The 15,039-nt window shown below is 30.8% G+C and overlaps 1 protein-coding gene across 2 annotated transcripts; it reads left to right on the forward strand.

Annotated features, from left to right (window-relative positions):
• Positions 1 to 5: 5 nt before the first annotated feature.
• LOC127717534 (zinc finger protein 808-like) lies at positions 6 to 7,981 on the forward strand. Of its 2 annotated transcripts, none has more exons than XM_052223209.1 (2): positions 6 to 141; positions 4,690 to 7,981. In XM_052223209.1, exon 2 carries the CDS (start codon positions 4,731 to 4,733, stop codon positions 6,285 to 6,287), a length of 1,557 nt encoding a protein of 518 aa, XP_052079169.1. In that variant the 5' UTR covers positions 6 to 141; positions 4,690 to 4,730; the 3' UTR covers positions 6,288 to 7,981. The 2 variants fall into 2 exon arrangements, with proteins under 2 accessions (XP_052079169.1, XP_052079170.1); XM_052223210.1 differs by lacking the exon at positions 6 to 141 and adding an exon at positions 205 to 303.
• The last annotated feature ends 7,058 nt before the right edge of the window (positions 7,982 to 15,039 follow it).

The following is a 15,039-nucleotide window of genomic DNA, read 5'->3' on the forward strand; positions in this document are numbered from 1 at the left end:
TTCCGCATATAATGAATCATTGCCATTGTATTTGAAGTGTTCTACGAAAAAAAGACAACTGAAATATCAACGCCTTTAAATAATTGTCATATGTTCATACTTTTTACAAGTATACGTCAACATGGTCTTCAAGAGATCATGGTAATGATATCTGATTAGGAAAAAAAAATGTTGCATTTTGTTTCTCTCCCCTTTCTCGATTATCTCTTCCGTATGTTTTTCCTGGGAATAGTGTATATATGTCAATTGATATATTTGGTCCCAGGTTTTCCCTATAATTTCGATGCAAAATGTAGTGTTAAGGTAATTTCAATATCAAAAGCTTATTTGAACTGGTCCCCTTTTGTGCTTGAAGATTATGTGATGGGGATGTGTTCAAGGAACAATGAGTTATCATGGTTATCCACAGCACCTATTTATTTAAAAATTGAATGCTTCTTTTTGTAAATTTATTGGGGTTTAAAAGCATTGACCAAAGTACATTTTGTATGAAGCGTGGAAGCACTTCATTCTAAAAATGTGCCCACGGTCAACGCTTTTACAACCCTATAAAATTACTAAAAGAAGCATTCAATACTTATAATTACATTTTTTTGCTAGGATCATGAAAACACGATTTCTATAAAGTTTTTATTTGATTTACCTGTGCACTTAATTGTGGAAGCTCGTCACTGTGATTGTAAATGTTACATTTCAATTTGAAATGAGGAAGGTTGATTTCAGAATGACGCGAGATTGCTGTTAGCCAATCAAAATAACGTATAATAATGAAACATGCATGTAATGTAATTATATATATATATAAAGAGCAAATTCTGCTCTGCCAAAAAATTACAGTCACAATTCTCTTCTGCCACAAAATTATAGCCACAGTCTTTGAGCTGATTATCATGATTATTCTGCAATGACTTTGGTGCACATACAGAACCCACTCCTCCCCCAAAATGCAACTGACATGGTGCTTTTACAACCTTCTTTCACTTTAGGGGATTTTACACCAGTCAGCATGGTCAGGGATACTACTTGTACAAGTAAATTTTTTATTTACTTGAAGAAGCAATATTAATATACTTATATAAGTAAATGTGTAGGATACTTATTACTTATACAAGTGTATTTTATTTACTTGTATAGGTAAAAAAAAATTGGCTTAGTTATGTCCCTTAGACCATGTAGACATTCAGATATTTTTACTTATATAAGTGAAAAAGTCATCATCTTCTTTTCTAGAATTCTTAGGACTTCTTTACTCTAATATAATTTTAAATTATCTGTCCTTTGCAGATGTCTTAACTAGTCATTTAAGTGTAATTTCATGGACAATGAAAATCTCATTTGTCTGTTATCTTCAGAACACTGCTCATTTACAAGCCCCCAAGGAGCAAATTTTGAAGGCCTTGCGCAAATACTTAAGATCTTTGGGCAATCAGTTTCTTTGTTGTATTAATGAGATGAAACATTGAACTTTAATCAAAAGTTTTGAGCTAACCTGGGAAAAATCATTAAAGGCATGTTTTTACATCTCAAAACTTGAGAATTTTTGTGGGATTGTAAAAAAAATTTACTTATACAAGTGAATTTTTGAGAAAATTAAGGGGAAATTATTCAAACATTATAATTAACTTATATAAGTATAGTTTTTTTTACTTCAAGTAAATAAAGGTTACTTTTACAAGCAGTACCCCTGACTGTACCCATTTGTTATATTTATCTTTTTAATACTGGTTAATGAAATCATAATACAGTGTGTACTGGCTGGTCATTATCGCGCATGATACGATTTTGACACACCTACATACCTATTGAATATTCATGAATTGATAGATAAGGACAGCACGTGTAGCCAAAAACTGGGAGTGGAGTTGTACATTAGGAGTGTAAATGTATATGTATGTCGATACATTTATTTTTGGCATTGCACTAGTCATGTCTTCTTTGACTGTCCATGACGTTAAAATACTAAATCACTTGGATGTGGTTTAGTTGATTTTAGTCTCTGATGCATGATTTTTTATTATTAATTGTTTTGGCTTTTAACTAGCTGTCAGTAACTGCGAGTACTCTCAAATCGTACTTTCTTGTTTATTTGACCTGTTGATACTAATTGTATTGCTTTTTTGTTATTTAATGTTATTCAGGGTTATATCTGGTCTATATACCAGCTTTTATAAGTGTTTGGTATAACTATAAATTTTCACTTCGTACTATGAACATCAAAATTATTTATTTTGTAATAATATTTCCTTTCTCTATTGGTACTGTACACGTATACCTGACAACAAAATTATTTTCATTTACCTGTGTTTAAAGTTATTGCAAATGGATGGTATTTTTGTTCGAGCATATTGTTTTTCTTAAATTGTTTTACATTTCTTACCGATATAACATGTTACTTTTATTATTCTTCCCTTAGTTTATTTATTTTGTATTCAAAATTATTTATTTTGTAAAAATATTTCCTTTCTCTATTGGTACTGTACAGGTATACCTAACAACAAAATTATTTTCATTTACCTGTGTTTAAAGTTATTGCAAATGGATGGTATTTTTGTTCGAGCATATTGTTTTTCTTTAATTGTTTAACATTTCTTACCGATATAACATGTTACTTTTATTATTATTCCCCTAGTTTATTTATTTTGTATTTACATTGTGTCATAGGTCAAATTTATTTGTTCAGTGTATGTTCAATGGTGTTAATATGTCCTTTGATTGAGTTAAGCTATTTCAGTTGATATTTTATAGTGTGTCTTTCTATGTTGTGATGTTACACTATTGTTTCAGAAAAAGGGTGAAGGTTTGGTACCATTAAAATGTTTAAACCTGCTGCATTTGTTTGCACCTGTCCTAAGTCAGGAATCTGATGTTCAGTAGTTGTCGTTTGTTGATGTGGTTCATAAGTGTTTCTCGTTTCTCGTTTTTTATATAGATTAGACCGTTGGTTTATCCGTTTGAATGGTTTTACACTAGTAATTTTTTGGGGCCCTTTATAGCTTACTGTTCGGTGTGAGCCAAGGCTCCGTGTTGAAGACCGTACTGTGACCTATAATGGTTTACTTTTATAAATTTTTACTTGGATGGAGAGTTGTCTCATTGGCACTCATACCACATCTTCTTATATCTATATGTAGTTTATAGAATAGAAAATTAGATCAGAAACATAGTTATTAATTATTATAAAGCCAAGCGAGTGAAAACACAGATCTATCACATTGTAAATTTTTAAGATGAGGGGACTCATAAAAAATGTGTCTTTTTTGGTAGTATTAATGCTATATACAGATATATAGGTTGTGGGTCTCCTAAAGTAAAAGAAGGCATTATAGCACTACTACACTTTAGGGGACTCTTGTATATCATACAGCTTTATACTTAACTGTTTCTTCAGATAGGTATACATGTATATATAATTTCATGCTTGCATCATATCTCTGAAGATTGATCAATCAGATAATTAGATTGTGTTTATCTATTTAAATATTGGAGTTGAAGCGGGTACAAATCCTCTGGTCTTACCATATATATAATTATACAAATTTAAAAATCTATTTATTTTTTGTTGAATCACTGAAATTTAATTTGAGGTCAAATTTGCAAATCTCCTTATCATATTAGACATGGGTTTAAAATATCTTTGTCATGTTTGTGACATCTTTTACCATTTTATTGGAGTTAAAAATTGTGAATTCTCAAATAGTTTGAGTTGAAACCCTGAGAATCTCACCTCCTAAATGTCCTAGAAATTTAAAGTGCCAGGATGTTCCAAAATATGTATAGGTTGTTGGTCCATTTGCCCAAAATCATGTTTCCATTCACGTTTGCCCCGTTTCACTTTCACACCCCATACATGCACTCCCTGGGTCCTTTTGCACCATACACCTTCGCACCCTTTTTATTGGTTTTGTGTTGAATAATTTTTTTATCGTGTTTTAGTTAGTGTATTGCTATAGATAATTTTTTTTTTTATTTTTGAATTTATTTTCTCAAAATAAAGTGACATTCTAAAAACGTAAACAGATTCCTTTTACACGTTTTAGTGTTTTTAATTTGACGAAATGGAAAAAGAATAAAAAATTTCATGATGATCATGGCAAAGTACATTAATCTACGACTTGTAAATGAAAGGTGGAAGATACCAAACAGCTACATGTATCAAACATTTTTCATAACTACATGCATGGCATACTTCTGTTATCTGTAGATATACAATTTTTTTTTTTCTAAAATTCAATATCTTAAAACACATGGTTATAAGGGCTCTGTATTGTTCACTTTTAGAAGAAAAACACACTTTCTCACAACATGCACAACTAGAAAAAAAGAGTGAAAAAGCACACTATTTGTACATGTAAGTAAGTAGGTAAATAAATACTTTATTTGTTCAAAGAGGGTAGCACAGTTAGTATAAAGAAATCTAATTTTCCCTCAGACTCCCAAAAAATAATTCAAAAATAAATAATGACTGAGGTTGTGGGTTCAAACACTGCTTGTGGCATGTGCATTCGACTCCTATAGTAATTGACTAGGATTGCGGTTTTTCCTGTCGAAGGTTTGTGTTTCTCTCTGCACTACTGCTTCCTCAACCAATAAAAATTGCCATCACGATATACCCAAAAGTGCTGAAAGTGGTGTTAAACACCAAGTAATTCATCAATCTTTTTTTCTTAATTCATTTTTTTTCTGTTTCAGGTAGCTGATAATTGGTTTTTGCAAGATTAATCGCCTATTTTATGATCATGGATGCCGATTCAGATCTAGAGGAATACAGTACGAATGACATGTACATTTTACCAGGTGATGAACTGAAATTAGAAAACCAGTCTGAAGAAGATTCAATGGAAAGCTCTTTTTGTGTGAACACAGTTTGTGACGAAATCTTTGCTTGTTATGTGTGTTCGCAAATTTTACCTTGGGCCCGAGTTTCATCAAGAAATATGAGACCCTTTCTTAAAGGACAGACTTACATATGCAATTATTGCGACAAGAAAAGTTCTGAAAGTAGTCATAAACCTAAAAGTCTTTTGGATGACCGTGATAATGAATCTCTCAAAGCAGCTATAATTGAATCTATAAACAATCAAGGAATTAGTTTTGACACTGTCTACCAGTCTGGGATTATACATCCACCGTGTGGTACCAGTATATTAACATCACATCCTGGGGATGTCACACATCAAAATTTAGAAGATTTTCGTCCCTCTATTTCTACAAAGGGAAGCAACCTATTTCATGTTCATTCTGAAGAAAGAGTTAGTGAATTGTCTACTTTAAAACTTGGTCAAATTAGTAATCAGTTTGTTGAAAGAAAATTTGAAAATGAATTGAGAGAAAATTATACAAAATTACAAGCAGATGCTCAAGTAATAAATTTTAAAGGACATGCTGAAAAAGATTTAGTAAAAAAGTATAAAAATTTAACAGAAGAGATGCAAAAGCAAGGGGAAAGACGTTATGAATGCTCTTTATGTGAGAAAAAATTTAAACGTAGTGCTCATCTTCAGCGTCATTTAAGAACACATACTGCAGAGGGGCCGATTTTTAAATGTGATGAATGTGATAAATGCTATAGAGATTCATATAATTTAGTGCGGCACAAAAAATGGCACCAGAAAGATGTGATTCCATTTGATCCAAAACCATTCACTTGCGGCATCTGCGAGAAGAAATTCCGTGATAATTATGATTTGCAACGTCACATTAGAATCCACACGGGTGAAACACCATTTAAATGCTACATGTGTGATCAAGGATTTATCGATAACAGGAGCTTACAAAAGCATGTTAAACAACATAAAGGGGAAAAACTGTGTATTTGTCCAATTTGTAAAAAGGGTTTTATTGATAATAGGGCTTTGAATAGGCACATTAGAACATATAATGGAGAACTTCATTATAAGTGTGATATTTGTGATAAGACATTCAGTAAAAAAGCAGATGTTTTATTTCATATGAAAACACACTCTGATAAACTTCAATTTAAGTGTGAATTTTGTAAAGAAAGTTTTAGATCTCTGAGTAATTATGAAATGCATCGGAAGATTCACATTGATCAGATAACCTCCATTGTGGGTTCAACATCAGGTTTAGGGAATGGGGAGGATGGGATGCCAGAAGCACTTGTATATGGGGAGGATGGGATGCCGAAAGCACTGGTAAATAGGGAGGATGGGATGCCGGAACCACTGGTAAATGGGGATGATGGGATGCCAGAAGCACTGGTAAATGGGGTGGATGGGATTTCGGAAGCACTGGTAAATGGGGAGGAGTGTGGGATAAAGGGGGAGTAAATGGAAAGGAATACAATATATAGGTACAGTATTCAACAATCGATTGAATAGACTTTTTACAGAAATTACAATCTTTAGTCAATTGAACACTGTCATGACTGTTGTAGGGTAAATCAAATGTTGTACACATAGGACACTCGTACATGTATGTATGTCATTGTATGTACATAAATCAAATGTTGTACACATAGGACACTCGTACATGTATGTATGTCATTGTATGTACATAAATCAAATATTGTACACATAGGACACTCGTACATGTATGTATGTCATTGTATGTACATAAATCAAATATTGTACACATAGGAGACTCGTACATGTATGTATGTCATTGTATGTACATAAATCAAATGTTGTACACATAGGATTTTGACACTCGTACATGTATGTATGTCATTGTATGTACTTAAGTCACTTACTATGACTTAATTGATTAAATTGCTACCATTTAAGAGTTGATCAATTCAATCAACCGTCTCATCTGGTTTTCAAGGGTCACTATCATAATAATTGTATTCATTTGCAAGTGTCCTGATCATATCAATGGTACTCAATTGTTACGATTGTTTAAGGGTAGATCAATTCTATAAACTATTACATCTGTTTTGCAAGTGTCACGATTATATCAATGGTATTCAATTGTTACAATCATTTAGGGGTTGATCGATTCAATAAACTATCGCATATGATTTTCAAGGGTTACCATCATAATAATTGTATTCAGTCATAACGATCGTTTAACAGAGTTGATCAATTCAATAAACTATCTCATTTGTTTTGTAAGTGTCACGACCTTATCAATGGTATTCAATTGGTACGATCACTTAACAGTTGAGCAATTCAATCAATTGTTACATCAATCATATTCAATCGTGACACTCGTTTAAGAGTTGATCGATTCAATCAACTGATTCTTCTGGTTGTCAAGGGTTACAATTGATTAAATTATATTCAATTGTTACAATCATTAAAGAGTTAATCAATTCAATCAACTGTCTCAATCTGTTTTGAAGGCTCACAATCATAATGATCATTTAAGAGTTGATCAATTAAACCAAATGTCTCATCTAGTGTATTCAAGGGTCACGATTGTATCAATCATATTCATTCATAAGATCATTTAAGAGTTGATCAATTGTTACAGTTGTGTAATAATTGATTAATTCAACCAACTGTCTTATTTGGTTTTCAAGTGTAACAATCATATCAATCTTATTCAACAGTGACAGTGTTAAAGAGTTGATCAATTCAATCAATTAATTGGGTTGATTGAGATAATATACTGTAATCAATCTTGATCAATTGTATCTGTTGCAGGCATGGGGTAATGCTAATTTGTAATTGTAATGCCCTGTAATGCATTACATTTCCCCAAGTAATGCATGTAATGTGTAAAGCCCAAATTTTACGCATTACATGTAATTGTAATGTAATGCATTACATTGGCAAAAATGCATGTAATTTACACACAAATGATTTATGCATTACATAGCATTATATAGCATTACTTCTTGTCTGATAGTGCTATTAATTGCTACAAATTTCAGGGATAATGAGCATTATGTGAGTATTGTATGGCAATAAATAGTCCCCTACCGGTTACAAATTCATTGTAATGGAACGAAATTCTATCTTGATCTATAACTTGTCATGGTGTAAAAAATCAAGTAAATCTTCAAGCATGATGAAAAAAAATGAGTTATTTCCCTTTGAACAGAAATCTACTAATTAATAAGTATTTCATCAAATATTTAATTCTAGGGAAAGGGCTTTAACTGAACAAAGAGAAAAGCTAAAATTGTGAAAATTGAACTTGACCTGTAACTTGTCATGATAAATCAATAACCAAATTTCAAATCAATATCTTCAAGCATGAAGAAAAAAAGTCTGGAAAACTGATTTGCCGGACTGACAGATGGACAGACAGACAGACAGATGGATGGAGTGCAAACCTAAAGTCCTCTTCGACTTCGTCGGTAGGGGACTAATAAGTACTACTGTTGTATTCTTTCTTTTAAGAAAATAGGAAAATTAAACACAAATCAATATCTAGTTAAAGGATTAACATTGATTAACAAAAAGTGTAAATTTGAACTGTTGTAAAACTTATGATTTTCTTCATCTTACCTTAATACTAAAACATTTATACATGTACTGATAATTAAAACAGATCTATTTTAAAACATACAAAAGTAAAATTGTTTTTTATTTGTAGTCAATTTTCATATACCATCATAGTCATTGAAAAACCAATACATGATATTTAAACATGAAAGAAATAAGTTGAATGATTAATAATTGACACCTGACAAAAACCACTAATTAGTTTGTATAGCAATCAATTCCTTTCTTTTGACAAGTGAATTTGTGATTTAAAAGTAATTAATTAACATTGAGATTAAGTTAACAATATATAAATAAAAAAAACTTAATGGTAGAATAAATTCCTTAAAATATTTCAGTTATTTCTTTTGTGAGAAAACACAGAGATGTTTACTTTGAAATATAAAAGCCTGACCCAGAAGAACTATCAACCTTGGCAAACTTTGTAAATTCATCTGGTATTCAGAAATATCAATTAAATGACCCAAAGCAAAACAAAGCTATAGATTCACTTGTCGAATATATTGCTAGAAGTGATTTACTCCCATTTTCAACAGTTGAAAGCAAAAGTTTAAGAAATTTATAGAAAATCTTAACCCAAACTTTCAAATTCCACGCCGGAAACATCTCTCATCTAAATTGATACAGACTGAGGCCAAGGATGTATGTAAAAAATTGTATTATAACCTTCAGGAAGCTAATCACATTTGTTTGACTGCTGTCATTTGGTCTATAGGGCAATGAAAGGAGTTTTATAATATCTATTTAATAGTTACCAAGATTGCAGTATAGAATGTTTTATGTATGTTTCTTCTGATAATAAAACTTATAAAATGTAATGTGTAATATAATGCATTACTTTGGTAAAGTAATTGTAATTTAATGCATTACTTTCCAAAATACATGTAATTGTAATTGTAATATAATGCTGGTTTTGTTTAGGTAATTGTAATGTAATGCATTACATTGCAATGTAATTTGCCTCATGCCTGATATGTTGTAACAATCTAGTGTTTGCAATTTTACTATTGAGTTGATATTTGGTAATCAATCATGGTCAATCTATATCATGGATATGTATCTATCGTAATGATTCAGGATTTGCACTTTTTACTGAGTTGATTGAGTAGATATTAATTAATCAATCAGGTTCATCCTTAACCATCCAGGGTTTGTAAATTTTAATTAGTTGATTTAGTTGATATTTGTTAATCTATGAGGATCAATAATAACCAATCGAGGGTTTGGAATTTTTAATGAGTTGATTGTCTTGGCAGCTGGTTATCATGGTAATGATTTGTAATCAATCATGTCAATCATTATATGTCTAATAAGGTTTTATTGAGTTCAAATTTGTTTTTCAATTAATGTCAATGTAATCAATGCATGGTTAAATTTGAATATTTACAATTTTAAATAGAGTCACAATTTATGTTCAATCATCGATCATTATCAATCAATTCTATTGTTGTGATTAATTATTTTTAAAGTCATCTGTTATCATGGTTATAATAACTTATTGTATATATTGATTGTTGAATACTGTACCTTAACGAGTGAACCCAGCAGCATGAAACATTTCAATTAACATCATAAGTGAACATGATGAAATGAAAATTTATAATAATATTAGATAAATTAACATATTAAATTATTTATATTAAATTATTACTTTTTTATCATTTATATTTAATAATTCAAATTGCAGGAACACTAGTGTATTCTGCATCATAATTACACTTTACTAGGTTATCAGTGGCGGATCCAGTGGGGGTTCAGGGGGTTGGAACCCCCATTTTTTTTTATGATCAATGCATTTGATTGGGGACATATAGTTGGAACCCCCCTTTTATCCTGAGTTGTGAACCCCCCTTTTAGAAATGGCTGGATCTGCCCCTGGTTATAGTTATGAGGGTCTGGATGGGGTTTACAGAATAGAGAATAATGAACCAAGACAACAGCAAAATAGACCAAAAAGATAATAAAATAGAGAATGATGGCAAGAATGGGGTGCTATAGAATAGAGAATAATGGACAAAATAAATAAAAAAAATGGCATAAATATGAAAGATTAAAGAAATGATGACCCTTCCTATCCAAAGATGAAACTCTCAAATATACCTGACAAATTGTTGGCTAGAGATCATCACAAATAAATTTTCAAGGGGTGGAGCTTATAACATAGTTATATGATTGATTAATTGGTGAATGCTTTACACCGTGTCATAGTAATTTGAACATAAAAAAAAATATGTCATGTATAATGTATGTAAAAATCGTATATACATTTGTGCTATATTATTACAGCACATTGACTCGAGTGTGTAGGTAAAGGTAGTGTCTTTGGTTAGCTTGCTTGATTGCTTTACCATGAAATCATTACTAGCTAAGGTACAACCTTCTTTTGAGTGGATTCATTAGTTTAGGCACCAATCAAAAGTAAGAACAGTAGGTAAATATTGTGAAACCAGTTTTAAAATTTAGTTCAAAAATAGGTGTGTTTGATTTGTCAATTTCATTTCAATCAATTACCATTGTTCATTTATAACTAGATTATTTACATGTGTAAGCCTATAGAACATTATAATTCAATCGATTTAAAACAAAAATTACTATCCTTATAAGGGTCATTATAAAAAAAAACATGCAAATATATGTTATTTGGTCTTTTTAAGTCACAGACATGAAAACATATCAAAATAACACTTGCATATGTTAGATATGAATGTTTTGTGATACACTATATGCAGTTTACAGTATGAAATGTTAAAAAAACATCCTTAATGTTTTCTGAAACCCTTGGATATAGCCAGAATTAACTGTTATTTTTTTCTATAATACCTTTCAGACCTAAAATAGAATTATGATTCATATCATTTGTTATTAGGATTTATCACTATATATATATATAGCTATTTACTGCATTTTGATACATACAAACATTTTTTAATGATTTGAGAGGTGCATGTTGGTTTTATAATAAAAATTTTCAACAAAGAGAAGAGTCTCATTTTTTTAAGTCACTGGTATAACCAAAAGGAAAATTGGTTGGGTAAGAGTTATTGTTCTCAAGATTTCAGCATTTACAATTGTTTCTCCCCTAGCAATGTTTCCTGTAAGTATGTTATGCAAAAGAAAACAACAATCTGTGTTGAAAATTAGTGAAAAAATCTTAAAAGTAAGTAAAAGATATATCGTAAATGAAAATAGTGTCCATGGTGTACCCTGATAAAAATCATATCCCGAATGATTTCCTAAACTTTGATTTAAGAAAAGATATTGATTGTAGAAACATGCACCAGGGACAACATATAAAATAGGGGAATGGAGCACTTATTTTGCAACTAAATCTAAAAATACACCTATAAATCATTGGTGTTACTGTCAATGGTGAGACCACTTTAATAAAGTAACACCATTGACCAGTTTAGTAACACCACTGAATATGTTATGACAATCAGCCTTTTTCAGTGTTTCTTTCATGTTTAACAAGTGAAACATCATATTATTTATGAAATATAATTCTTATTTAAAGATGTTTTAACAATATAATGTATTATCTATACAAAGTTTTCACAAACTGGTGTATGCTGGTAACACAAATGAGACTATTTAGTAACACTTTTGACATTTTTAGTTAGCAAGCAAGCTTTTCAAAGAAATTACGTTTACCTACACACTGTGTGCTGTAAATATATATAGAAATGTACACATGTATGCATAGATTTAGCTTAATTTGATTACAAAACATTTAAAACTTTAGTATACATGTTATAGTCTATCAAAATTATTCTGATTAAGATTTTTTTTTCAAATTTCTCTCAAACACTAAATTTAAGGTTGGCAGTGAGAGAACAAAAATGGTGCAGGGTATCCAAAGGTGGTGCTAAAAATTCAAGTCTTAAGGAGCTCCATTCTTAAAAAGGCTGTTGGTTGTATTATAAACATTGTCTCATGAGCAATATTCATTCAGTCATAGACTAGTCTTTAAAAAATCATTGAAAATGTTCACTGTATACTGTTGATTGAATTTTCGTGTATCAGTGATAGACTTAAGTACATTTTGAAGTAAATTTTCATTAAAAGTGATAAAATGAATTTATCTAGTATGCAGTTGATCTGTGATGATATGGGTAAAACGACATGCATGATTTAACCATGTCCATCAAGTTTTAATTTCTCACAACTATCATGATTATATTGTACATGTTGTAATGTAACTTTGTGATATTGATTTTCATTAAATTCAGGATTTATGTGTGCTGTACTCTTTCATGTCTGTATACTATATTAATATGCATATTTTAGTGTTATACACAGTACAGGTATAGACCAAGTTCTTTCATTGACATTAGACAGTTTTTCTTTGATCTCTATAATTTGATGTGGGGTTATTTTCCTTGACCACCATTTTGAAGGGCAGACTAACTCATTTTTTAAAAGACTTACTAGTATTTAACAATTAGCACAATATGCATCTTTATTGTACAAGAAATTCTGTCAGATAAATGATTCTTACTAGATCTTAGTGAGTGATGAAATATACAAGGCTTAAAATAAATAAAAATTGTTCAAATATCTTTTTCAAAAATCTACCAGTTGGTATAGTAATTTTGTTGATATATTAGTATGCGAAGGAGTGATTTGTATACTGCCCTCTAACATGGTTTAAAAAGGAATCAACTCTGACTCAAATTAGGTCAATGAAAAACTACTTATATAATATAAAGTTTTCAAGGATGTTTACTGCTGAAATACAAAATAACAACATTTTCATAGCTTGATATTTTTTTCAATAGATAATTTTATTATACCTAAAAATTAGAAATATAAAGATTAACATGAATAAGGTCCATGTACTCATGTATACAGTTAGAATATTTGTCATGTTCATAATGAAATACATGTATTTGAGTAGAAAATTGTTACTCAGACATGACTGAATGAGATACAATCATGACAATAGTAATTTGAAAATTATTTTCCTGAAGTATCAGTTGAAATTTACAATGTTAACATCCTTAAGCATGTTGAATGTAGTTGAAATCTTGAGTAAAGTTAATGAATCAACAATAAATATGTTGTCAATCAAATAAATTAGTTTGTTCTGCCTTATACATCAACCTCATTGGTCTTGTTCTTGCTCAAGTGCAAAAGAAATATAAGTCACAGAGTTCATATCCATTCCGTAAGTGCTTCTAGATACCTCACTTAATACGACCTCTGCATATAGTCTATTTTCATATTACCGACTTTTTTTTACTCTGAAGTATATACTATTTTTGACAGGTTACCTACTCTTGTAGTTACTCTTACGTGATCAAGTACCAGAATGTCCTACCACAGTGTAAATCTGAGGTAACCTGTTGAAAATTTATATACTCTTGAGTCAAAAGTACGTAATAATAGTCTATTGAGTGAAGTGTTACGTAGTATGGAGCAAAATGGATATGATCTCTGCCCTGGAGATTGGTGAAAGAGGTCTTGGGTTTGAACTTGGAGTCCAGTGTTTTTGTCATATTTTTTTAAACCAGGCCAGGTAAACCAAAAGACTATAAAATTGGAATAGGGCTGCTTCTTTGAAAAGCACACAGTATTAATGAGTAAGCTGCTTCTTTGATAAGCACACAGTATTAATGAGTAGGAGTAAGACAGGATGGCTTAAAGGCAAAAGAATTGTCAGAGTAGGGTGACATGCCTTCCTGTGAATTATTACCTTGTGAACTAGTACAGTAGCAGGTCAAAACTTTGGCTCAGCATGTAGGTCAAGTACAAAGCAGGGTTAATGAACATATTTTGCATTAACATGTTCTCATCCTAAATATGCATTTATTTTGCTACTGCACAACAGTCAATTTTGATCATACTTTATACAGTTTATGATCATTTTCCAATGATGGTACTCTGGATTTCTTTTATTGTGTTTTGGGTACACTACTAAGATAAACGCGACCAATGCCACACGTGAAAAAAACAAAAACAGATATTATATATAAAGAAAACGTTATTGATAAGGCCTCTTGAGTTTAACAATCTAATGGTTATGGTTTTTTCCTAAAAAAATATTCTGATCCTCAATTTGATGGAAAAAAATATTGTGGTCCAGCCGATGACAAAAAAAATATTCTGAATCCAGATTTTTCCGATACCTTAAAGTGTAAATTTTGAAAAAAAATAAATTGATTGAAAGTGTTAAAAAAGTTAAAAAATAAATTTCTGACTCAGACAAAAAAGTAACCCCCCCCTTTTTGAAGTTAAATGGTTGCTACCTTAGTTTCTTGGACATCAGTATTTATACTTTTTGAATTTTGTGTTATATATAAGATCGCGGGGCGAAAGATACTAAACATGCTAAATGGACAGCCAAACTCATTAACTAATAACGCCAGGGCTAAAAAAAAAACAAAATACAAAAAGACAAACAACAGTATACAAAACATAACACAGAAAAAGAGCAACACTAAATAGATATAAGAAGATGTGGTATGATTGCCAATGAGACAACTCTCCATCCAAGTCACAATTTGTAAAAGTAAACCATTATAGGTCAAAGTACGGCCTTCAACACGGAGCCTTGGCTCCAACCGAACAGCAAGCTATAAAGGGTCCCATAAAATGACAAGTGTAACACTATTCAAACAGGAAA

The sequence above is a fragment of the Mytilus californianus genome, unplaced genomic scaffold, assembly GCF_021869535.1.
Source record: "Mytilus californianus isolate M0D057914Y unplaced genomic scaffold, xbMytCali1.0.p SCAF_10, whole genome shotgun sequence".
In the NCBI taxonomy this organism is placed as follows: domain Eukaryota; kingdom Metazoa; phylum Mollusca; class Bivalvia; order Mytilida; family Mytilidae; genus Mytilus; species Mytilus californianus.